General features: G+C 38.4%; 3 protein-coding genes across 3 annotated transcripts in view; all 3 read right to left on the reverse strand.

Moving 5' to 3' along the window:
• Positions 1-9,226, reverse strand: part of LOC110168790 (potassium voltage-gated channel subfamily B member 1-like) — a 28,661-nt gene extending 19,435 nt beyond the window's left edge. The window contains exons 1-2 of the mRNA XM_020934279.2: positions 9,184-9,226; positions 7,619-8,154 (exon numbers count right to left, since the gene is read on the reverse strand). Coding sequence (XP_020789938.2) covers positions 7,619-8,154; positions 9,184-9,226 — 579 coding nt within the window. The remainder of the gene's footprint in view (positions 1-7,618; positions 8,155-9,183) is intronic.
• A 677-nt stretch (positions 9,227-9,903) lies between these two features.
• LOC110168791 (prostacyclin synthase) lies at positions 9,904-17,905 on the reverse strand. Its single transcript, XM_020934280.2, has 11 exons — positions 17,815-17,905; positions 17,527-17,729; positions 16,863-16,986; positions 16,326-16,501; positions 15,573-15,716; positions 15,086-15,213; positions 14,260-14,441; positions 11,762-11,903; positions 11,096-11,277; positions 10,256-10,407; positions 9,904-10,174 (listed from the first exon to the last, which is right to left on the reverse strand). The coding sequence occupies exons 2-11, from the start codon at positions 17,592-17,594 to the stop codon at positions 10,012-10,014; spliced, it is 1,461 nt and encodes a 486-aa protein (XP_020789939.1). The 5' UTR covers positions 17,595-17,729; positions 17,815-17,905; the 3' UTR covers positions 9,904-10,011.
• Positions 17,906-18,042: 137 nt separating this feature from the next.
• On the reverse strand, positions 18,043-22,079 carry thumpd3 (THUMP domain containing 3). Its single transcript, XM_020934129.2, has 10 exons — positions 21,952-22,079; positions 21,480-21,724; positions 21,144-21,221; positions 20,652-21,065; positions 20,304-20,434; positions 20,038-20,107; positions 19,815-19,930; positions 19,638-19,742; positions 19,435-19,558; positions 18,043-18,410 (listed from the first exon to the last, which is right to left on the reverse strand). The coding sequence occupies exons 2-10, from the start codon at positions 21,666-21,668 to the stop codon at positions 18,216-18,218; spliced, it is 1,422 nt and encodes a 473-aa protein (XP_020789788.1). The 5' UTR covers positions 21,669-21,724; positions 21,952-22,079; the 3' UTR covers positions 18,043-18,215.
• Positions 22,080-23,934: the final 1,855 nt, after the last annotated feature.

Consider the following 23,934-nt stretch of genomic DNA (forward strand, 5'->3'; position numbering starts at 1 on the left):
CAGATAGTTTCAGCATACATAAACATTTATCTTTTTTATAAGCTTGGAGAGATATCAATGAAAATAGTTTGGCCACATCTGGTGAGCTGTTTTTAGTACTACAAATGCAACTACTTCTGATTCAACAGTGTTTTAGTGGGTAATAAAATGTATACTTTATGAGATTACATTTGATCTATATGACCACAGATTTCACAGCAAAATTAATTGGCGTATCAGTGTCCATTTCTGAATACCATTCTGTTACCATGGTTGTTGATCTACCAAAAAACATATCAACATTTCAAAGAGAGCCATACAAAGAAAGTGGGGATCATTATCGTATATTCATTGACATAAGTATTAGGTCAACACATGTGAATATTAAAACAGGAGTGCCTATCCTTGCCACAAAGAAAAATATAAAATAGAATTTTTACTGCATGGCATTACATGTATCGACTAGTATTTCTTGGGAGATAAGCAATTTACACACCAGATTAGTTAAGTTAGTCCTGTGGAGAGGCAAGCCCACTCACAATAAGAATGCATGATTTTTTATTTTATTCAATAGAAGTAAAACTCTTGTACATGAATAAATGCAAGATAGATAAGTTTACTGCCATACTATGAAACATTCCAGGTAAAATAATAACATCTCCAAATAGATAGCCCAACTTTGACCTGAAAAGTTATATAGTAAACCTTTAACTAAAGCATAAGAAAATCTTGTAGTGAAAATCAATTGTTTCTTCCTACACACTTCTTGCCGGTGTTATTCCTTTGTCATTATCAATCACTGCGGTTTGAATGACTTACTGAGAGAGTGGGCGGGCACATTGATCCTCAAATCGACCTTGACTTCTCAGACCATTGTATTTTACTTTACACATACAAACAAACAAGCCTCCATTGAAAGTAACCATTAGTAACCTGGTGGGAACAAAATAGCCAAAACACAGAGGGATCAATAAAGGTGTTTATGTATGGGGGACCTGTCTCCTTCCGCCCACAGATAACCTGACCCTATGAGCTGTATTATCTCTCAGGACCAGATGGAGATTTTGTTGTGCACTGTGAGCATTGTCTGTGGAGGACTGACCAACCAATTCAACCTGATCTCCTCAGTCCTTTGGTCTCTCAGCAGTAGTAAGCTCACTTTTGATGTGCATGGTTGGTTAATATGGTGAGATGTAGAGAAGTACAGGTATATTCAAATGCAATTATTCATGGGGGTTGTGAGGACTTTCCATTCAAAAGATATAATATTTTAAAATGGATTCCTTAATTGCTATGGCGATGGGGTGACAAGCGCCATAGATTAAAACCTCTGAATAGTACTAGCCTACCATAAAAGTTGTACTGATGCATGATTGCAGTAAAACAAGGGGAGAACATGAACAGAAAAGCCCAGGCCTGTCCGAGAATGAAACCCAAAATATTCTTGCTGTGAGGTAAAAGTCTTCACTACAGTGTGCCACTGTGCTACCCACTTATTTTACAGGACTTGCTATTGAACTATTAGTTTGTTTTCTTCTTCCTATTCCAAATCACTTCTCTGAGTGCATTGATTACAGGTGCTGGTCTGAGGTATTGCTTTTTTATTCAAGAGCACAGGTAAAAAAGTAGGATTCATAACATAGCACACTGACCATTGTTGCAGAGCCACACACAGCAGCTAGTCTGGAATGGAAACATACATTTTTGCTCAAGCTAAGAATTACTATTACTACCAATAACACTAAGTACTTCTTATTCTTCTGAAGGTCCTGTGTTCTGTCTGGGTGTGTGTCCCTGTGCGAGCATGTGCAGGTGTAACTCAATGCAGAGGGTGCAGCAGACACAGTGATGAGATGCCACATCATGAGGAGCACAGACACAGATGATGGGATGTTAATGGGAGGGTACTGTTGACTGTCCTTCTTCAGAGTGCTGAGGTGTTGGGTTTTGTATTGAGTTCAGGTAATTACCTCTGTGAGTGCACATGGGCACACATAGGGATCACTTCAAATGCAGCAAAGCAAGAAATTAACAGGTTAACAGGATAAGAAAGTGCGAAGAGTGCAAAAGCATCCTCTATTGTTTGTTTTTTATTTTAGTTTGGTAAAAAAGACCAGTCAAGCTAATAAGAAGATGAGAAAGACATATAAGGGCTCTGTAGGTCAAAACAAATGTGTTTTTCTATCTCTACTTCATAGAATATGATTTTGGGACATCTTGGTTTCCTTAGAAACCATATGCATATTATCTGAAAAAAATATGAAAACCAAAACATCATTTTTTAATGTTAATGAGTATGTCAAAAGCATCAAGGCTCTGGGTGATAATAAGTAAGTAATAATTAATAATAATAATAGCTCACGGTGCGTATGGCTAAGCGCAGTTTTGGGAAACTTTCTTTATTCTTTTCCTATCTGGTGAACTTGACCCAACTCCTGTAATAATCTAATGGTCCTGAGTGAGTCAAAAATGAGTGGGTGTGTACACACATGCACACCTGTATCATGTGACCACACCATCATTTGTTGCACAGTGACAGTTCTCTTCAGTACAAGAGGGCTGACTTCAATTGAGGTTTTTGACAATCGCCTTTATGTTAGTGGACACAAAAGGAGTCTGTAATGAAGTAAAATTGGCAAAGAGTACATTAAGGCATCTTTCTGTTTCTCTATGATCACTAGTGAAGATTCAGTTAAAACATTATGAAACAAAGTATTAAACAGTGCCCAGTATGTTAAGGGAATACTTATGGCCTAACATGTCCAAACTGACCACACTTACAAAAGTCAAAAGAGAAATAAAATGTATAGACTGTCTCCAAAAGCAGTGGATTGATTTCACTGCATTATTTAGCTCCCCTATTCTTTGCAAACTGACCTTTCCAGTCACAGGCCAACGAGTGAGTGGTGAAAAATCTCAGGTACAGTGTACAATTGTGGCTTAAGGAGTGGATTTACCATGCAATGGCTACAGGCTCGGATGTCCACCTCTCTGGAAACTTGTGTTTTTGTTTGTGTGCTGACCACTGGGCCCCACACCACTCTCCAATGCATCTCCTTGAGTGATGTTCTCCCACTGACAGGCTGTGCTAAATAATGAATGAACTTCTGCAGCAAAGTAGCCCTGTCTCTGTCCCCTCCTATTGACCCCTTGTCTATGTAAATGACCCATGGTGATAAAAGCCTAATGCTAAAGTGTGAGCAATACAGGCAGGATCTGAACAGGAGATTATGCTAACAGGAAGGCACTATGGACTGTACACTCTATTCCTATTTGGAATTGTGTTGCCGACTGGTGTGAGAAATAAGCAAATGTAGCACACAGTATTTCCAGTCTAGAAATGGGCAGAACAGGAGGGTCTCCGGGGGCAAAAGTTGGCTTTATATTGGGAAAAGAAGGAAAGTACATTCAAATATATTGTGTATTATCTTATGCAAGTTTTGATTTATTTTTCCCTGATGGAGGGACAAAAAGGTGGAAATGTGGTCTAAAACATTTATATATTAATGTGATGATGAGATGATAATGATAAGTCAATTATATAAAGAGAATATCAGATATTGACAGAGGCTTAAACAAATGACCATATAAAAAGCATTTTAAGACAGAAACCTTTACTTCTAGTAAAAGACTGAGAGATTCAATGTGAAACTACAATTCAAATAAAGCCTTTCATTTATATTTATGTTTTTTATCTTACTCTAATAAGGATTAAACTGTGGGGTGGGCTCATACTAATCACAGCTGAGTGCCCAATGTGCTTAAGCTCAAGTGACCCTGTGAAGACCAAAGTGAAAACTCTTTGGTCTGGACATTAGTGCTCAAAGTGTGCGACTCACGGTTCTGTTATTGATCAGCTGGACTGAGGGACATGTTGCTTTCTAAGCTGAATTTCGATTTATGCCTTTCCGCACACTGATGAAACTGCATCAAAGGGCTCTTTAAATCAATAATGCTAATGTCTGTGAGTGTACAGCTTCATTGGAGTCTCCAGTTTGTCTTTACGTGTGACCCCAAAAAGAAGATTAGGTTTATCACAATCGGAACTATACTGAAATTTCAATGGATGCAATTAACAAATTGCAAAGGATGCAATTGCCATAATTTCCTCCACAAATGACAAAACACTTTTATTTTATTTTATTCTAAATAAAATAAGACAGGAGAGGGAAGAGTGAGAGCTGTTAACTTTCTGTATATCTCCTGAGAAACTGGAGCAGAATAATTTCTGTATATTAAGAGACACACTGTTGGGCATTGTGCTAGTTTAATTCAGCTGTCCACGTTATCTCAACAGCATGTCAAACTGTGCAGCTGCCTGGAATATCAACAAGGTAAGTTACTGTATGAAGAACCCTCTTAGAACAGTGCCGTACAGTTATATTTATAGGCACTAGGCTTCAATAAGTGTGTGCACAAAACAGTATTTTCACGCTGAGCGGGTTACTCAGATGTGCCTAATTAATGAAGTAAGAGGATCCAGAAGACTCCATGTAGTGTACAGTCCTGTGATGTGGAACTAATGTTACACAAACCTGCCTATACTTCCACTGAAACAGAATACTTGTTCACTTACAGACCATATACGGCCTAAGGCCCTGAGAGTCATCAGACACATACTGTGTGCAATTGAGGACAAAGGAAAAGCTGCAGTCACCTAGCAACACAAAGTTATAAACACTGGAGTTTGAGCTCAAAAGTGATGGATCAGAAGAGGTCACAGACAGTAGTCTGTGGAAGAGATCGTCTGATCAGATAAGGAGCATGTATCTCCCCAGAGGCTCTGCTCTCTCACGCACATCTTATGCACTTCTCATGCACGTCTCATGCACATCTCAGTGGGAAATGGGCCGTGGGAAGTCACATATCCACCCGTCTCCAATGGCTCCTCAGGGCATGTCCTCACTCAACCCTCTCTCACTTTTTATGTCCCATTGATTTTCTACATTGTTACAATGACTCTTATCTGATCAGTTTGCTTCTACAGCAGGTAACAGAACACAGTGACCGGAGCAGAGGGCTCAGACTTCACCAACAACTGCACAAACACTTAAAGTGAACTCATCCGAGCTTATCTGATGTGCACTAAGGCGAGCTGCTCAACGCCTGCAGAGACGCCCGACCAGAGAAGTTTCCATGCAATTAGTTCAAAGAGCCTCTGCCCAGGCCAGGCCTCAGTGTCAGTTTTTATTGTTTGATCTACTGTACTGCTCCAGTCCAGAGCGAGAAGAGGAGATGAAGAGAAGTGCACTAAACTACACTCAAGAGGGTAGAAAAAGAAAAGTGCAACTATTAAAACTTTACTTTATTAAAAATATTTGTTTTGATATGACTATAGTGTAATACACAAAGTTTGTCCAAACTGGACAAATGTTCTGTCTAGATAGCTCTTCCCTCAGACAGATGTAACGCATTTCCACCAACACTAGACCAGAACTGAAGAAGTCACTTAAAACTTTTGTCCAGTTGACAGAATTGAATTTTATTTTGCTATTTCACGTGAATGATCTTCACTTGCAGAATTATGACTGAGAAAATTTTCAGGGTCTGAAAACACAATTGCCAAGGTGCAAGGGAAATGATTTATAGAGAGACACAGGTTTGAGGTTTGTGTTTTTGCTCTGAATGCACATTGAATATGAATAATATCACTATATTATCTACATTAACATACGCTACTGTGCAAAAGTTGGATTATTACTTTCAATTTATTACTACATTACTAATTCTAAACTAAAATTTTACAAACTGACTCTTTTTGAAGTGTAATGTCAAAAAGTTCATTGGACAAAAACTGAACTAAAACTGTCTGACCCAAAACCACTCCAGGATACCCCGAAGTCCCGCGCCCTTCACTCGGACATGACAAATGGGCTGTCTGGACGAGCGGTCTGTAAGTGTATTTTTAAAGAGGTTATAAACTTTAAATAGTCCAGATGAAGTGACATGTGGACTATAGATATTCAGGATCACACCTTCTCTCTCCAGCATTAAGCCAGGCGTTATTAATGTGCAATTAAAATTTCAACAGCTCTGAAAAATAAATGAGCTGGAATATGTGTTTGGGAACAACCCATTTTCACTGATGCAGATTCTAAATTAGCTCAGAGAAAAAAAAACACACACACTTTGATAGCAGCCATTTAACCTCTAGACCGGCACTTTTATTGTCGCTTTCCTCGTATGGCAAAGACAGGCATGGGATAATGGCCCCATTTGTGCAACATCCACTATGTGCCCTCCATGCTATTTCATTCACAAGTTTTTTTTAATGCCTTCATAAAACATGGTACCTTCCATACAATGACCCCATAACTCTCAACACAACTCCCGCTACAGCCATTTAGACCATTTGATGAATTGGGTCTCCACTTAACCTCGTGGTATACATGATTTACATTCTCATTCAAACTGCCATATAGAGGCTGTTCATTGTTAAAAATAAATACACTTGGTGAAGTACATAACATTTTATATGGTGCAATTAGACTATAGTAAGTTGTAGCATAGTTTATAGCTTAATGGCAATGACTTTGTTTATATGCATGTTAAAATCTGATCATTATTTGATTGAATAAACAGGATTATTTTGAAATGCATTTTACTTTGTCTTACAAATAAAACTGTTAACTAACACCAGGTATTGTTGATGATCAGATTTCTTTTGTGCATGTAAACACACACCAAAAATCAGATCTAATTACTGGGTAATCTGATTATTCTAGTTATAAATTTTTTACTGGCCATGTAAATGCACCAACTGTGTGAAACACAGTGCTTCAAAAACAGAACCAAGAGGTCTAAATATCTTTCAGTTTTACCCCTTAGTTGGATTGGTTTAAAATAGAAGATCACATGACTATTATGTCTAAAATCTGTAAAAAAATAAACTCATATCACTACCTCCTACGCTCTAGTGAGGTGAAGTGGACTTGTTGCCAAAGTGAGATGTGGCTGTTAATGAACGGAGTGATTGAATATAGAGCAGTATGAGTCTAGGACTAATGAAGCCAGGGGAGGGGGGTGGGGTCATGTCTGAGGGAGGAGGCTGCGGTGTGACTGTCTAAAAATCACTTATGTAGTAATATTTGTTCAACCAAACATTATTCTCACAAATACAGCTGCTCCTTTCATCCTCTTCCAAATTTCAGAGGAAAAAACTTAATAACAGGGGAGCACACAAATGTAAGCCAGTGAAAAGGAAACAATAATTACATGGTTGTATTGAAAAGACAGTCAAACAGTGGATAATATCAAAAAACATGTTTTCATGTTTTGAAAATTATTCTAAACAGAGTAGCAAAAAGAGGAATATTCAGCTCTGTACAACTGAGTGTTGCTATAACTCTTCTCTGCTCTGTGGCTCACACTGACAGGTTAAACACAAGAGAAAGTTGTTCTCAAAACACATTTTGCTAGCCTCTAGATATGTATTGTATTCAAATCCCCAAAGGTGTCTTAAATTAGATTTAAAGTTTCTTTGCTCCCTGTCCTGAAATACTTCTACTGTAATAATGAAATACTGTAAAATTTGAGTATGAGCTGTTGGTTGCTGTCCCTCTGCTTCTCTCAGGTTGCTTGTGTTCACTTGATCTGCTCTAGCATTGGGATAATGACAGTACTGTGCAGCAAACTGTACCTTAGCGGCAAATGAGGAGCTGGGCTTCTCCAGCAGGTCCCATAGCTTCCTCCTTTTCTCCGAGCAGCAGGTGGTGCTGAACTCCTCACCCTCTCTCTCGCGCAAGTTCTCCGCCTCTCTCTTTAGCTCCTCGTTCATCTGTTCTTTCTTCTGGTGGTACCTTGCCTGGCAACACGACTCCAGGTAGATCTCATCAATACCCCAGAAATCCAGCTCCTGACTGAAGGACAGAGCACACATCTCCTCCATCATGTGCAGCTTCCCCGTCCTGTAAAAGTTGAGTATGGACGTAAACGCCCCTGGATGTCGATCGAAGAAGTACTCGTTATTTTCCAGGCTGTAGTCATCACAGATCTCCATGATGGATTCGTGAGTGTTGCAGTCCCTCAGCTTGCCCAGTCTGGTGCGGGGAAGCCTGTCCAGAGTCCTCCACAGGACCTCATGGAGCAGCCCGCCCACGTTCAACCTCACCCGACGGGACTGGGACTTGCTCCGGATGATGTCCATGGTGTCAGGGGGCAGGATGGTGCCCCGGGCTCCACCTTTCATTGCGTTGTTTGTCACTTGTTCAAGTGAAAGGACTGGGACATGTACTAAGACATCCTGCAGAGGGACACATCAGGGTTCTCCTTCTGTACCAATAAAAACAAAAAAACATAAAATTACATAATGTTTTGTATTGTTCAGTCCCTCACAGCTTCTGTTCTACAGCTGTCTGTGAGGTGGTTTATCCACTCATCAGAGAAGCAAATAGATATTTTAATCAGCTTTAAGAGGCACAACCTCTTTTTGTGCTGACTCGTGAGGTGGTGGGGGCTGAGAGTCCAGCCAATGAGAACAAATTTTACACCTTTTACATCTATGACACAGTCAAATATAAATAATTATATTTTAAAATCTGAAGAAGGAAATAAGTTTCATCTAAAAAAAAAAAAAACAACAGTATAAAACATCATTTTTTGAGTAAAATTCTATATTCCTTCATGCAAAAGTCTTGCTCTGACAATAACAACTGAGTAATTCTGTTTTTTGTAAACCTAAGGTAAACTTTCTAAAAAGCGTGTCCCAGGACCAGGACTCTGGGCGCTGTCCGGTGCTGAAACATCTGTCTATCCGTCTATCCATCCACTGTGCGCTGTCTGTGGTGCTGAATTCGCCGCACTCTTTCCTGATTCAAAAAAAAAAAAAAAAAAATGTCTGCTTTAGTTGTGAATGGCATCTCCAGAGCGGACTGTTCTCCGGAGGGATTACTGATGGAGGCAAGACTAATTCTCACCCTGATTATCAACTTTGATTAAGAGTACAGAACACTTTGACCGGCGTGCAAACTGCGCATGTGTGGGCAACAACCATGGCTTTTCTAGAAATATGCGTTTCTACTCCAAATTAGCGGTCAAAGGCTAAGAAAAGTTATAACCACTTAATCAACCATGCCTAACCAAAAAATTAGGCAAAGTGAATAAACTGAGCATTATTTCAAAAGACAAAGTACGTACGTGTGCCCCGTTTGTAACGAAGTAGCTCGCCCGCCAACATCTCATGAGTGGTCGCGTACAAACTTAAGCGCTGCGTGGAGATCTTCGGTAGACTGCTCGGAGCTGAAGGCATTATGAGCCGCGGTCCGACATGTTGAAACACAATGTGCTGTATTAAAGAGACATGCAAGCCAGTCCGCTTCGACCAAAGCCCTCCTGAAGATATTATCCTTCAACAAGTCGCCGGGAGGAGAGAGGGAGCACGCTGTGGTCGCTCCACCTGCACGCGGTGTCTTTGGAGCGTGTGGACAGTGATCTGCAGGGGCTGCCTTCTCCGCGCCTCCACAAGAGCTGCCTCCAGTTTAACCCCTGCAGCTCCGTCTCAGAGAGAGACTGAGCGCCCTCCCATTGGACACCGAGAACACAGCCCAGAGGCTTTGTGACTTATACTCTGATGTTGAGGATGATTGATTAAATAAAACAAAGTCTGTAATGTAAACACAATAAATATAAGTAGCTGTTTCTCGGGACCACTTAAACTGTAGTCTACATAGTTGTACCCAGTATAAACTGTTAAGGGCAGTGGTAGTCAATGTGAAGTGCATGCTACTGGATTTGTTTACTTAGAATTAAACTTTACCTTTACAAAGTGCTTTCAGTTTTATACACTGGCATTTGCAATGGGAAATGTGTAATGCTCCTTTATGAATTCAGTTTAAGAACAAGCTGATATTTCCATAGACTCATGTCTTGGCTCATGCTTGGCTTCCTTAATAGTTATCAGGGGAGAAAAACTGCCCCACCAAAGAATTTACCAAAAAATAATTTTAAATTTATTTACAGATAAATATAAATACAAAGATACATTATATAACACATTACATATAAACAATAAGCTGAAATGTATAAATATGTTGTTCATACAATATTCTTCATTGTTTGTTTCAACTTGTATCGGACACGAAGCTCTCCCTCTGGCTGCAAAACCCCAAATCCATAACGGCTTGTGTTAACTTCTGGCATCTGTGCGTTAGGGTGACACAACTCCAACTCGCACTTTGTCAGCACCATGTAAACAAATCTGCAGAGGAGGAAGCACAGCAAGTTACAATGGTACAATTTCATTTTGGTTGTAATATGAAGTTCTGTCCTTGATACTCACTGTCTGATGGTATTGATAGCCAACTGCTTCCCCACACAGCCGTTGGTCCCTGCTCCCCACGGCATGGTGTAATATTTCAACCTTCTACCTCTTTTGTAAAAATCCATCTTTGGTGATCCGTTTTGATTCAGGAAACGATCATGCTTGAATTTCTGCCACGTTAACACATTTAAACATGTGAGATAAGAGACCCTATTAGGTCCTATTAATAACATTTTATGGAATACGAATGTTGGGAATAATATTTTGTAACATGATCAAATCAGTGTACTGTATTCTGAATACTTTCACACTTAGTTGCATTTGTATAATAATGTAAAAACACAATATAGGAAACATACAATTTTCTAAGGGTGCAGTGTTTTGCATGCAATCACCACTATTTTCAATTTTTACTAAAAATTTGTATTCTGAATATATATTCTTGGTACATGTATTTAGTAACTTCACAATGCTCTGGATGGCTGGTTTTATTACAGTGTCAGCGTGATTCCACCCACATTGTTTCTCTCTCAGTGTGGCTAATCCCTAAATGGCCCACAGCTCTGGAAGTGACCTCTCACTGGGTAATGCAGGGTCAGCTGCATCAACTTTACCTAATATAAGCCACTACTAATGCTAAATACACTTAAGTCTGTCTCAAGCTACTCCCTGAGATAATTAACTTACCAACAGTGTACCTAATAGAGTGAATGTACAAGTCATTAAAGATTCTATATTATTAATTTGTCACCTTTGTCTTGATATTTTCTGTAGTCTAACATGGAAAACTGTACGTGTATGTGTAATAAATGAGTCACTTTTGCATACTGTAGGCCCTTATTAACAATACTTACTAACCTGAGGCTCATTGTGTATTTCAGGATCCATCTGAGGGCTCAGAAGGGGAAACAGGCAAACTCTGTCCCCTTTCCTGAGCAGGTACTCCTGTCCGCCTGCCATATGAATGGTTTTCTCGCACACTACCTCTCTAGTGATGAAGGGGGCAGCAGTGAGACGGAGAGTCTCATCAAGTGCACTGTCTGAGAAGAAACAGATGTTCCATATACAAAATAATGTTACTAATGAAATATGTGAAGGCGGTATTAAGAAAACATGCTTTTACTTTTTGTCTGTCTTTTGGCTAAAAAGTTACATACCGTGATTTAAAAGACAGGGTTGGAGGCAGTTCAAAGGAATGGAGAGTTGGAAAACAGTTGAAGAGTGCAGCAGGTTGAAAAGAGTGGAGAAATGTATGTTAGGTGTGTCTCGTGATAAGAGACTTACACGTAACAAGTACCAGGAATAAGAACATCAAAAGTGCTGCCCATGTTTTGAATGTCAATGTAAGCCAGCCAGGTTTATAATGTATAGCGGAGCAAAGTTAGAGCTTTGAGAGAGGCCAATAGAAAAAGCAAATATGGATAATGTAAAAGTGAAAGAGGAATAGGTTTCATTTGTGTGAGAGAGGAGACATCAAAATGGCTTGGAATAACATAATATAATATGAATCCATGTTGTCCTCACCAAATACTGGAGTTTTTACATTGAGTAAACATGTGTCTGATGATTGTGAAATCTCATTGAACTCCTTCTTCACGGCTGTCATGGCGTCAGGATTGGTAAGCAGAAATCCCAAAAGCCAAAATGCAGCCGGACCAGCATTACCCTGAAAACAAACACTCACATGAGCTTGTGATAAAGGGCCTCTCTCCACTCAAGAGCTGCTTAGCGACAGCACACACACAGCTGTTTGATAACTCTGACATAACCAAATGCAACAATTCATTTTACACAATGTTTTTGAGTGACTAATGTTCACAGGCTAAGTTTTTTTTTTTTTTTATCCATGTGTTATATTATTAGGGCAAAGGCAAGATATTTAAACTTTCATCAAAAACGCTTGGTCTACACTCTAACTGAATACTGATAATGTACAATGAATATGTCACATTCAATTACTCTTACTCATTTAAAGGTGCACTATATAACTTTTCAGGAAGATGCTGCCATATGCTTGTCTCCATGGAGATATTATGGTTTGCCTGAAATGTTCCACAACATTGTATTAAACTCATCTATCTCCATGGAGTCAAGCATTTAATGCCATCTGGCCATGTTACAGGTCAGATCTGTGGAGAGGCAAACATGCTCACAGTAAGAATGCATGTTTTTCAGGGAATGTTTGAACAATAAAGGTGATGGCAGATAATGGACTAGTGATGGACCCTCCTCCAGAAAAATTACATATTGTACCTTTAAAACAAGCCTGTCAACTGTTTTGGTCAAAGTAACGCCACAAAAAGTGAAGAGGACATTTTACAAATAATAATACTTTAAAAAGCTGCAATATTGTTAGGTTGGAAACTTAAAAATTAGTAATTGTATAAAGATAAATAATATGTAACACTTTGTTCATTCCAAGGCTATGGTTAATTAACACCTTCAATTACATGGAAATGGAAACAACAGAAAAACAAATGACTAAGTCTGTGTGGTTTGTAGCAAATGTCAGCATTAACATATTTGAATAGGCCTTCAGCAGGACAAGAACAGGGCCAAATGACTCAGAAATGAATTTAATACTTTTGCGCCTGCATCTAATCTTATTCAGTCTTGTAACAAAGACACAGGCTCTTACTCATTTGGAATAAAACCACAAAGAGAAATTTCATAAGTACAATTGTGTTAATTGAGTGTTCAAGTCAATATTGTGTAACATCTCCAATTTAACATTTAATAACACACACTACGGTACTACTCACAAAAACATAGTGACCTCTTCTGGTAAAAGGGGGCATTGCACACTATTGGATATTTTGGGCTCTCTTCTTTTTGAAAGGATGAGGAAACTCCCATTCAAACAAACAAGCAAACAAACAAAAAAATCAATCATACTCAACCAGTCCATTTATTTAAATTACCACACACTTACTGAAATGCTTTCTACTCTTGACTTGTTGTATATTTTCAATTGGATTCAGAGCCAGTTGAATTTGTTTTCATTTGCTAATTCCAGAGAAATTCCCCATGATATGAAGCCAAATAAGGTAACAGCAGAACTTTTAAAAATATGCACTAATAATAAACTCAAGCAACCTGAATATAAAACAGAATATATAGGACATCTTTTTGGGGCAGAGGAACCTAAATTCAACTTTTTATGACAAAAAGTCATACTTATGATCATCTCTTTCTTCTGTATTATTTAGATTCTAGAGCAGGGATGGGCAAACTTTTTGGTTCGCGGGCCACATAGGTCCTAAAATTTGACTGAAGGGCCGGACAGAAGACAGCACATGACATGTTAAGAGCTTGGTTTCATTACATTCATATTTATGTAGGACGTAGGACACGCACTACGTACTGTAACTTTGTCGCAAAAGACTCAGTACAAATAAAAGCATATAGACTGTTCCACAACACACTACAGGTTAATGTGTATCATGAGCTAATTGTTCTCAAATCTAACTGAAAAACAACTCAATAACAGAGCTCCTGCCAGACAGTCACACACTGCAGTGAAATTTTATGACTTTCTTCATACTGAGAATCACAACTTGAGTATGTTAATTTCCCATGTTTAAATTTCACCATCCTTAACTAGAAGCAGTGCAGCCTTATAAGATATAAAAAATCTACAGAAGAAAAAAGGTGAACCTGGACATAATTTCAGCATCAAATCTGCAAATAAAAAATAGTAACATTGCCAAAGCCAGTCTCAAATAAAGATGCACTATATAACTTTTCCAGACCAAATTACAGGTCAGATCTTACTCCGAGTAGGCTACTCAGAGTAAGAATGCTTGTTTTTCAAGGCAGTTTTGAACAATATAAACACCTGCACTTGAATAAATACTAGAAAGAAATGTTTAATGGAACATTCCAGTAAAAGTAATCATATTTTCACGAAGACTAAATGTAGTGCATCCCCCTCCACCAGAAAAGTTACATAGTACACCTTTAAACACTACAGGTTTGTTTAATTGTGTCATCTGAAACCCAACATTACCACGGCAACTCACCTGAGAAGCCCATAGCTGCATGAGTAAAGCCTTATTCTGTGTGTCGAGGTCTGCACCCTCATCTTGGAGCAACTGTCTGTAGGAGCGGACCCAGGATCCCGCCCCCGAGTCTTCCCCAAATCCCACGGGAGACAGGAGCTCACACAACCTCTGACGGATGCTCTGTGCCAACTTCTTCTCCTCTGCAAGATCCAGATAAACAACACATAGCACAAATGAGTCATCGACACAAGATAAACAATTTAACTGAATGGAGCCATCACTGATTGACAGATACAAGGCAACAGGTCTGAGAAAGTACACACGAATTACTCTATTATACTGTAGGTTAGTGTTACTACTATACAAAGTACTTTATATTAGAGCATGTAAACATTTTAGTCTTTTATTAATTATATGTAGGTCTGGATGATTTGGGGGACTAATCATGTGTGTAAATGTGTGTGTAAAAAGCTAATTGTGTGTGTAATTAGATTTGCAATGCATGCATAAAAAGTAGGATTCAGTTGATCGTGCACATTGTAAAAAACTCCAGGAGCATTCACATTTTAGACTAAAATACAGTATATACAAAAATTCCATGTATTTCAGAACTTTTAGTCTAAATAGCTGGTACATTTTTTTCTATAAAAAGCCACAATATATTCTTCTTTGCAAGGACATTCTATTATCTAAAAAGCAGTCTTGGCAGTTTCATAAATGATCCAACTCTGAAACTTCCATTACAAAACAGTTCTTTTGAAACCACACTGACCCCTTGTGGCCTTAGTAATATAATAAAATAATAGATAAGGCTACAATTCTAAGTCATCAAATGTGTCTTTACCTGGCTTGAGGGTGCCTCTTGCTAATTTTATCAGTAGACCATCAAACTTTCTATACTCTGTATACATTTTTGATGGGTCAGTGCTGTTGTTGTTTTGTTCACCTCCAAAAAGAGTCAGATACCCCGCCCTGCAAGAAAACATGAAACAATGACTCAGAAGTTGATGAAAGGCTTTAAAACGTAACACTGAGATAAGCAACCCACACATTTCACATTGACAATCCCCTGTTTCATTTAGGTGACGCAGCAAGTGTTTCATAACTTTTGTAACTTTGTAACTTTGTAACTTTATTCAGTGATTTACTACATATGGAAACGTAACCTCAAATATTTACATTTCTAAACTTTTTTTTTTTTTTTTTTACTGTTTACTAACACTGGACAGGACAAGAGCTTGCTGGGTAAATTGTTTAGATACAAGACATCATGTTCTGTTGCTGAGAGATTATTCTTGTATGTTTGGTAGGGAGGAAGTACTAGTTCATACTTAAAAAGCAGGCCATAGGAAAAGTTGAACAGTCCCTCCTCTTTCCAGTCTTTCTGGTTCACAGAGAGCTCAGCTTTCAGCAAACTGTACAGGTGTCGCCCCATAGACGTGTTTAAGCCGCTTAAATTCATGCCAAGAAAGTATCTGAAAAGGACCATAAGATAAAACAGCATAAGAGCAGTGCTTACAATTGTGACTCACAAATGATAATGATGATATTAATCTGAGGGTATTTTCCCTGCCAGATACATATTCCTACTTTAATCAAATACATTTAAAAATATGTTTTATTTAATTTTTGTTTATTATTATTTTTATTTTTTTTATATAAAAGCTTGCTTAAAAGTGCACTATGTAACTTTATTGGTGGGGGGACCACTACCTGCTTGTCTCCATGGAGATGACATTTCTTTGCCTGTATTGTTTATTAAATCTTAGGTGTTGTGTTTTTATTGCTAAAAATTACTATATGCAGTGTAGTGTTTCCACAGATTAACTGGCATGAACTGCATGATTTCAAGGAGACAGATCAATTCAATCACATACTGTGGAACATTTCAGGCAAAGCTAAAACATTTCGGAGACAAGAGGATGGACGCACCAGAAAATTTACATAGTGCACTTGACCTACCTTACAACTATTAGTAGTACATTCCACATTTTATCTATAAAGATTTCAACACAGCAAAGAAAAAAACAAGTTCCTAAAAATTCTTTCACTTTAGCGGAACTCACCATTATGGTTTTACTTACTGTTTCATTATCATTTTGCTTTTATTTTGCATGTGATGTGGGAGCTGCAGCTGGAAGATCCTGTCCATGAGCACTGCAGCGTATCGGGAGAAGTCCAAGCAGTCCTTATCATTTAGGACTGAATCATAGGAGAATGGATCCAGGAGAACAGTCACGTAACGCCCAGCCACACGCACCTGCAACAATACACCAAAAAAAACAACAACAAACAAACAAAAAAAAGAGCAAGGTGTTAAATGAGTTGGACTGAGATATATACATAAAAATGTCATTCAGTGTGGTTTGTATCAGCTGGAAATACAGTGATCTCCCATTTGTAATTCCAGCGACAGCAATAGCAAAAAACAAAACAAAACAAAACAAACAAACAAACAAAAAAAAAAAAAAAAAAAAAAAAAAAACAACAACTTGCTCATCATCTTGCACCAATATACTTGTACCAATCAGAACATCAGAGATGTGAGAGGAAATGGCTCTCAGGGTATTTTTCACAGTATTTTTCAGTAAACGAACATTTATAATTTTATTTCGACTTACAGTAAAGATGTCCCCATGTTTCATCTTCATTCGACTAAGAAACTTGAAAGCATCTTTTCCAAATTCAAGGGCATGGCCCAGCCAAGGGATAACACCTTTATCCAGAGGAGGATCGTTTTTGTATCTAAAGAAAAGTATAACAAACATAAGTCACAGGTCACAGAACAATAATCAACACAGCTGTGACATTTATACTTTACTATTATTATTGCCATATTATTTAGGCCACAACGTGCACTTGTGTATTGACGACACAATTACAGGCACATGGCAATTTGCCGAGTCGTGGATAATAGATATGATTTATTACCACGCGTCACTGTAATTAAGGACAATAAAAGCCCGCGATCAAACGGTACTCCCATCTACTTAAAGCGTTGTAGTGGTTCAACCACATTCTTCACACACTGAAGCAGGGACAACCCTGTATTGAAACGAAATATGCGCCTTTGTTAGGCTAGAAACTATGGTGACATTGGCATATTCCTGGAAAATAACAAACTCAAAAGATCGTATTAGGTCTATTATTACATCTACAAAAATCTAAAAATATATTAACTAGGCGATAAATACAACATTTTAAACGTTTTTATTAAAGCCAAAGGAAAAATACCATTCACAAAGTTAGACCATATAGCCCATGACTATCCATAATTGAACTTACCTTTTTCTGTGTGTTAGAGCAAAATAGAGGAGGCCCGCCTGGATAAGTAAAATGATTGTCCAAATCATGTTGTACGTTGCGCTGTTCGTCGCCACGCTCCGCGCGCAGGTTTTATCCTGTGCGTGCTGTTGCGTCACTGCGAGCCGCCTGTGCCGCAGGCGCACTTCAACACAATAGGCTACAAAAACTGAGAATGATTCAATCTACAAATGGAAATACAGTAAATGTAGATGTTACATCTTCATCTTCCTAAATTTTTAGAATTAATTTTACTTAAAAATTAATTACTGTGAGCCTTTAATCTTCTGTAGCCTATATGTATCCAACTACCGGAACCAATCAACCAGGAAGCAACAGACGAGTTTCATTTACCTCATGAGGTTTATTCCTGCTACAGCCTGTTTACATTAGGTAGAACACCATTAGTCACACACCCACTTCAGCCCCCTGAGCTGATGCACACAGCAGCACGTCACACATGGAAATAGTCAAGTGAGTAAAGTAACATAACAAGTATAAAGTCAGCAGGATTATTTTATTAATATAAACACATGGCAATATGTAGAACTGAGCTTTCAACAGAGATAGCTAAACTGTATACTTAATATTAATATGCATTTCCCATTTTTTCTTTAACCAAAAATAACAAACAGGAACATGTGATCAATGCTGTAATCCTTGGATATACATTAGGGCGTCTCCGAGTTGTTCTTCTTGTCCCTGTGAGAGGACCTGTCCCCCTGTGGTACATTATAGATGTCCTCAGGAGTTTGTCCAAACACACCTCCGGTGCGTTTGAGGAGGTAGACCCCGGCATGTAAGCCCCCAACATTCACCCATACAGTGTGCATCTTTCTCCACAGGCCGCCCATCCGAGAAATCGCCTGCACGCAACATCAGGCAAGTCAAACTAAACACATAAAAGCCCTCAGTGCAAACTAAAGACACACATAAACAAATCACTCCTCTGTTTGGTCTAAGGCAAGGCACAGATGACTTCACCATGATGCGGCGACTGCACTGAGCCAGTGAAAACATTACAATTTATATTTTAGGACTACATTGTTAGACAGAAAGAAAAGGCATGTACAGACATTTTTCATACAGATACTGGAAATTATCCACTTATAAAACGTTATAGCATATATTTGTTACTTGTATAATCCAAAAGGAAATTATCTCTTCACCCAAATACATTTAAGGTACAGCCATGGCATGCGTTAACGGTTGTGCAATTCTCCATAGCCCATAGTTGTGAGTAGTGCTTGTGTTAATGTGTAATCTGTGGACGTGATCTCAATCATGGTTTTGTTTTTTGTACAATATACTGACACTGACTGTGTTCTGACACATCCTCAAGTGTATTAGTCATCAAATAAATTTATTACTATTTATTATCATAAATAATAGGGACCGGCCTCCTGCTGGTGCCCAGAGTCAAGACTAAACAAGGGGAGTCAGCGTTTCAGGTTCATGCAGCTAAAATCTGGAACAGTCTTCCTGAACATGTGAGACAGACTCTTCTGTGACGCTGTTTAAATCCAGGCTCAAATATTTGTTTAACTGTGCATATAACTGAAAGGTTTTCATTCCGCACTCTTCTCTCCAATTTATGTCTCTCTTTTTTAATTTTAATCTTCATGATTATCTATGTTTTGATTTGTTTTTATTATGATTTTAATGTATTTCTTATTCTGTAAAGCACTTTGAATTACTTTGTGTACGAATTGTGCTATACAAATAAACTTGCCTTGCCTTATCATATTACACTGTCAAACATCAACTTCTTGTAAGGAAGTTCGGTTTGGTGCCAGTAAACACAGATTCTTAGAAATTATTTGAACCAGGGATTATCTCAAAACCACTCTCAACAAACTCTTGGCAGAAAATGGACTGGTGTAATACTACCTTAGCAAAGCATTTCTTGTCTTGTGTCAACAGCACAGCCTTTCCTGAGCCTGGTCTGACCACACGGGCCATTTCCCTGAGGCAGGATGGATAAAGGTCCCAGTTCTTTTTCCTAGAACCCATTCTTCAGGGTAAAAACAGAGGTACAGGTAAATTTTTATATGCATATTACTGCAAATTACAGAGTACTATGTGACAAATACCTCTTTCCAAAAGGCATATCTGTAATAATAATGTCCACAGAGCCTGTCTTCATGGGTAAATTGCAGAGGTCCCATCTTACTGTGTCGATGGGTAACCCGAAAGCACTGTGGCAAAAAATAAAAGTCAGTATAAAATTACACTGATAGTTTAAATTTGAGATAAGACCCTCCTCCTACCTGCCCTTGTCTGCTCTTTGTTTCTGAAAGTGGAACACATTATTGACTGTACGGTTAACCGCCATGTCATTGTTATCCCCAGCTATGTAGAAAGCATTGTTAAATTCAATGGCTCCCTGGAAGAAAGAAAAGTAAACATTTGTGTGATTATGAATAATTATGAACTATGAACAGTTACCAGGCAAGATATTTACAATACAAACAATATTTATAATTATCTTACCTCGAGAGGTATAGCTCCTGTCCCACACATTGGATCAAGTATAATATCGGACGGCTGTGGTTTACACAGTCTATGAAAGAAGACATGGGTCACCATCATTTTACAAGTATTATGGAAATAAATGTAAAATGGTCTTTATAGCAGAAACACTTTTTTTTTTTTATTCCTGGGGTTTGCATTCTGGTGTTGCTGGGGCAAATAATTTCATTAAGATATTAGACTGTACAAAATATTATTTCACCTTCCATCACTCAAAAGAAAAGTACCTTAACATTCCATAGCACAGAGTGGAGCGCAGAGTGGTGGGACCAAAATGACTGATATTTCTCCTGTGTAAACTTTCTTCTGTTAGGGCAATGCCAATCACCACTTCTTCATTGTGTATGTTAAGTAAAACCTGTAAGACAACAAAAAAAAAACGAATCTATTGTTACTGTAGAAAATTATTAACAAAACACAGTGTAAGTAAATCTATCTTTAGATTGTGTGGAAAAAATGCTGAACATATTCAGACCTAGCACTGACCTATGCTTTGTATATTAATGTGTTCCGACAAGTCTTTTTTGGCTCATGATTGTGATTTACATCAGTACTATTGACAAGGACACACCTACCTCTATGTCAAACTTTGTCATATCAGCTTTCCACTGGAAAAATTCTTGCACAGCTCCACCAAAATCTCTGGCTGCCTCGGTAGAAGAAAAACTGTGCTTATCCCCTGCTCGGCTGCATGTCACACGAAACTTCATGACCTTGGCCTCAGATTGTTCCTCTTGATCTGAAGTAGATGTTTCAGTCTGGTCAGTGACGTCAGCAGTCAACTGTTCTTCAGACACTGGCTCAGACAGCTCGTCCTGCTCATTCTGGACCTCGGCTTTACCATCGCCCTCAGGTTTAACTTTGGGTTTACTGGCTCCTCTGCGATGACTTTTTTTCTTTTTGAACGATCGATTTAATTTCCAGACCTCCAAGGCATTGCTCCAGGGAAGTTTGGAGGCAAGCTGCTTCAGTTCTGCCAATGTTTCCTCCTGATAACCACAGAGAATGTTACCCAAACAGTAACGTATTGTCCACTTAAAAGCACGTAAGACATGCTTTCTGTTTACCTTTGATTCTTTGAACTGATAATGGTCATATTCATCAACCACAACAAACAGATTGTCCACAGACCTCAGACGGTGAACCTATTCGCAGAGAGTGTGTCATAGATTAGACTAGACTAGAGAAATGTAGGTCTACATTATAGTCTATTATACTACTTTTATATTAAACTATCTAGTTATATGATGCGTGTGCACTGGTTTTGTCATGTAAAAAAAAATCAGATTTTGATAAAGAAAAGGCTCAACGCTGATTTTTGATTGTTACAATTGATACAACAAAAATCATTATGGCTATATTTATAAAGACATCACCAAGAAATAAAACAGTAACACGGTTACCCGGAAAAGGCTGTCAGTGGTAATTGAAAAATATATTCTTCCTCGGTCTTTGCTTATTTTTGCATCCACGCCAATCTTCTCCTTGACCTCCTCCGCAGCAGTGTTCTCAAACCCCGTCGGTACAGTGGCCCCGATGGTTACGGTGAGGCAAGGGGCACCGGCGGGCGCACACTCTCTGCTCTCTGACATCTCTGCCTATGGAGAGTGTTACTCCAAAACAATGACAGCTCGTACTTGCTACACACCTGTAAACGAGGTATACTTTCATAACTACAGTGAACTTCACATTTATAGCTGTCTGGAAAATCACGTGTGTAAAGACTCATTCAAACTTGTCACAGTTGCTAGCTAGCGTTAGCTTTAATTTGGTCAAAGTTGTAACAGTAAAAACATAATATATAAAACGTCATGTTCTTGCACTTGTACACAACACAAATGTGGTAAGCTTGAAATGTGAATATGACAACAGTACCTTTCCAAGCTTATTTGTACGAAAGCGCAAAATACATCCAGAACACGAGGAATGACGGCGCTGTCAAATCTTCCGCCGGAAGTACTTCATAATAAAAGTATGGCACGTACTGTGTTTGGTCTGGTCTTTACCATAGATTCATGGTCTTTACCTGTATGCTGCACTCTATGGCTGTAACAATATATCAAAAAAGCTAGAATGAAGTTTACATTTCTTATTATAATACAGACGTGATGAATATGCTAATTGTTTCTTACCAAAAAACACATTTCCAACGAAGTTGTTAAAATCCTGTAATTATACTATTGATCCAGTAGATGGAGCCAACATCATAGTAATGAACTTCTGGAGAAGTCAAACTGACAAGTCAATCTGTTTTTATGGCTTGCACGATTTAACCAGGTAACAGCTGATACAGTCTACTAGTAGACTTTAAATAACAATAACGCTGATGTGGCATTATTTAGTTCAGCAGCTTAATTATTTTTATTAAGTAACTAGACTTAAAAATTCACACAGATCCATTGAGTGTCATATAATGTTCAGGGTGTAATCGAGCAACAGTAATTTCACAGTGTGATCCTCTGTCAAAATACCATAGCTGTTTTTCTTTTTTCCCCCAGGATTCCCGTGAGATGCCAAACAAGAGCAGCATGTTGACAGGACGACTCCTCTCAAAGCCTGCTCTCGTGGGACACACATACAAACAAAAGCAGCCGGCTGTCACTTTGGCCTCTGGCACAGCGCTCACTACTGCTCCAACAGATGTGTCAGAACTGGTATAGTAAGTCACTTCCTTAAAAACTCTATTTTGTAGACGAGAAGAAAGAAAAAGTGTCCTATTTGCCCAAGACAAAAGCAAAATATTATTTATTTTGAACAGCCCCTTGAGATGCATCAACTCAAGGGACCCCCTTTTTTCAAGGGGGTCCATAAAGGTACACTGTGTAACTTTTCTTGTGGAAGGTCCATCACTTTCTTGTCTCCTGGGGATTTTATTGCTTTTATTCAGTTGCAACAGGTGTTGCTCAAAAATACCTTGAGAAAACATGCATTCTTACTGTGAGTGGGGTTGTCTCTCCACAGATCTAACCTGTAACTTAAATTAGAGGCATTATCTGCTTGTGTCTATGGAGACAAGCTTACTGTTATACTGTGTAACATTCTAGACAAAGCTGTAATATTTTCATGGCACCAAGCAGCTGGCCGACCCTCCACCAGAAAAGTTGCATGTGCACCTTTAATACAGGGTCATCTCCCAAACATCTTACAGCCATTTCATTATAGTCTGTAGGTTGAGAAGACTGATTTAGAGATAATATGGTCTTTAATATTTGCTCCACTTCATTTGTGCTCTTTTGACTTACTGACTGGTTAAACTGTGCAGACTAACATTTTGATCACATCTTAATTAGTGTTAATAATAAAGGAATTAATGCATTTGCTTAAGTCCATAATACAAATTTAGTAGGAAACCGTACAACTAACGATCTTACAGATCAGACATGTTAGACATGTACAACATGTAAGCAGAACTACAAGCTATTGTTCTATGGTTTCAGCATTTGAAGATTGTAAAAGCCAATTGTCTCTGGCTGGCAAAGCTTTTACTCCCGCACCAAATGCAACCCTGTGCATTTATGACACTGGTTCAATGAGTTTGCATGCTCATGATACACAGCCTAATAAACGATTACCATAGGTGGGTGTATAGATTATATAGCCTAGATAAAGACTACAATTGTATGCTCATGTGTGGCATCTAGCATACCATGACATGAAGAGAAGGTCAATAGAAGAAAAATCATCCAGTCATCCAGGGAAATGTCATCTTATAAAGAAGTACCCAACTGAAAGTTTTTAATACAGTAATGTACAAGCCACGTAACCGTATATCATGAATGTCTGTAGGCTACCCTTATTTATAATGATATGTCCAAGTCTTAGGTCTGCATTGACCATTGGACTCAAATGCATAACATA

The sequence above is a fragment of the Boleophthalmus pectinirostris genome, unplaced genomic scaffold (genome assembly GCF_026225935.1).
Source record: "Boleophthalmus pectinirostris isolate CB_2022bp ecotype Guang Dong unplaced genomic scaffold, ASM2622593v1 HiC_scaffold_3, whole genome shotgun sequence".
Lineage (NCBI taxonomy): Eukaryota > Metazoa > Chordata > Actinopteri > Gobiiformes > Gobiidae > Boleophthalmus > Boleophthalmus pectinirostris.

What these genes read in the sequence shown, in the direction of transcription:
- thumpd3 (XM_020934129.2), bottom strand. Translation starts at nt 21,668, where the DNA reads ATGTCAGAGAGCAGAGAGTGTGCGCCCGCCGGTGCCCCTTGCCTCACC. An exon ending in ATCAGTTCAAAGAATCAAAG is followed by an intron (nt 21,066 to 21,143) that starts GTAAACAGAAAG and finishes TGTGGTTATCAG; the next exon opens with GAGGAAACATTGGCAGAACT. An exon ending in TGACAAAGTTTGACATAGAG is followed by an intron (nt 20,435 to 20,651) that starts GTAGGTGTGTCC and finishes GTTGTCTTACAG; the next exon opens with GTTTTACTTAACATACACAA.
- LOC110168791 (XM_020934280.2), bottom strand. Translation starts at nt 17,594, where the DNA reads ATGATTTGGACAATCATTTTACTTATCCAGGCGGGCCTCCTCTATTTT. An exon ending in GCTCTAACACACAGAAAAAG is followed by an intron (nt 16,987 to 17,526) that starts GTAAGTTCAATT and finishes ACTTTTCTTTAG; the next exon opens with ATACAAAAACGATCCTCCTC. An exon ending in AAGAGGCACCCTCAAGCCAG is followed by an intron (nt 14,442 to 15,085) that starts GTAAAGACACAT and finishes TGGATCTTGCAG; the next exon opens with AGGAGAAGAAGTTGGCACAG.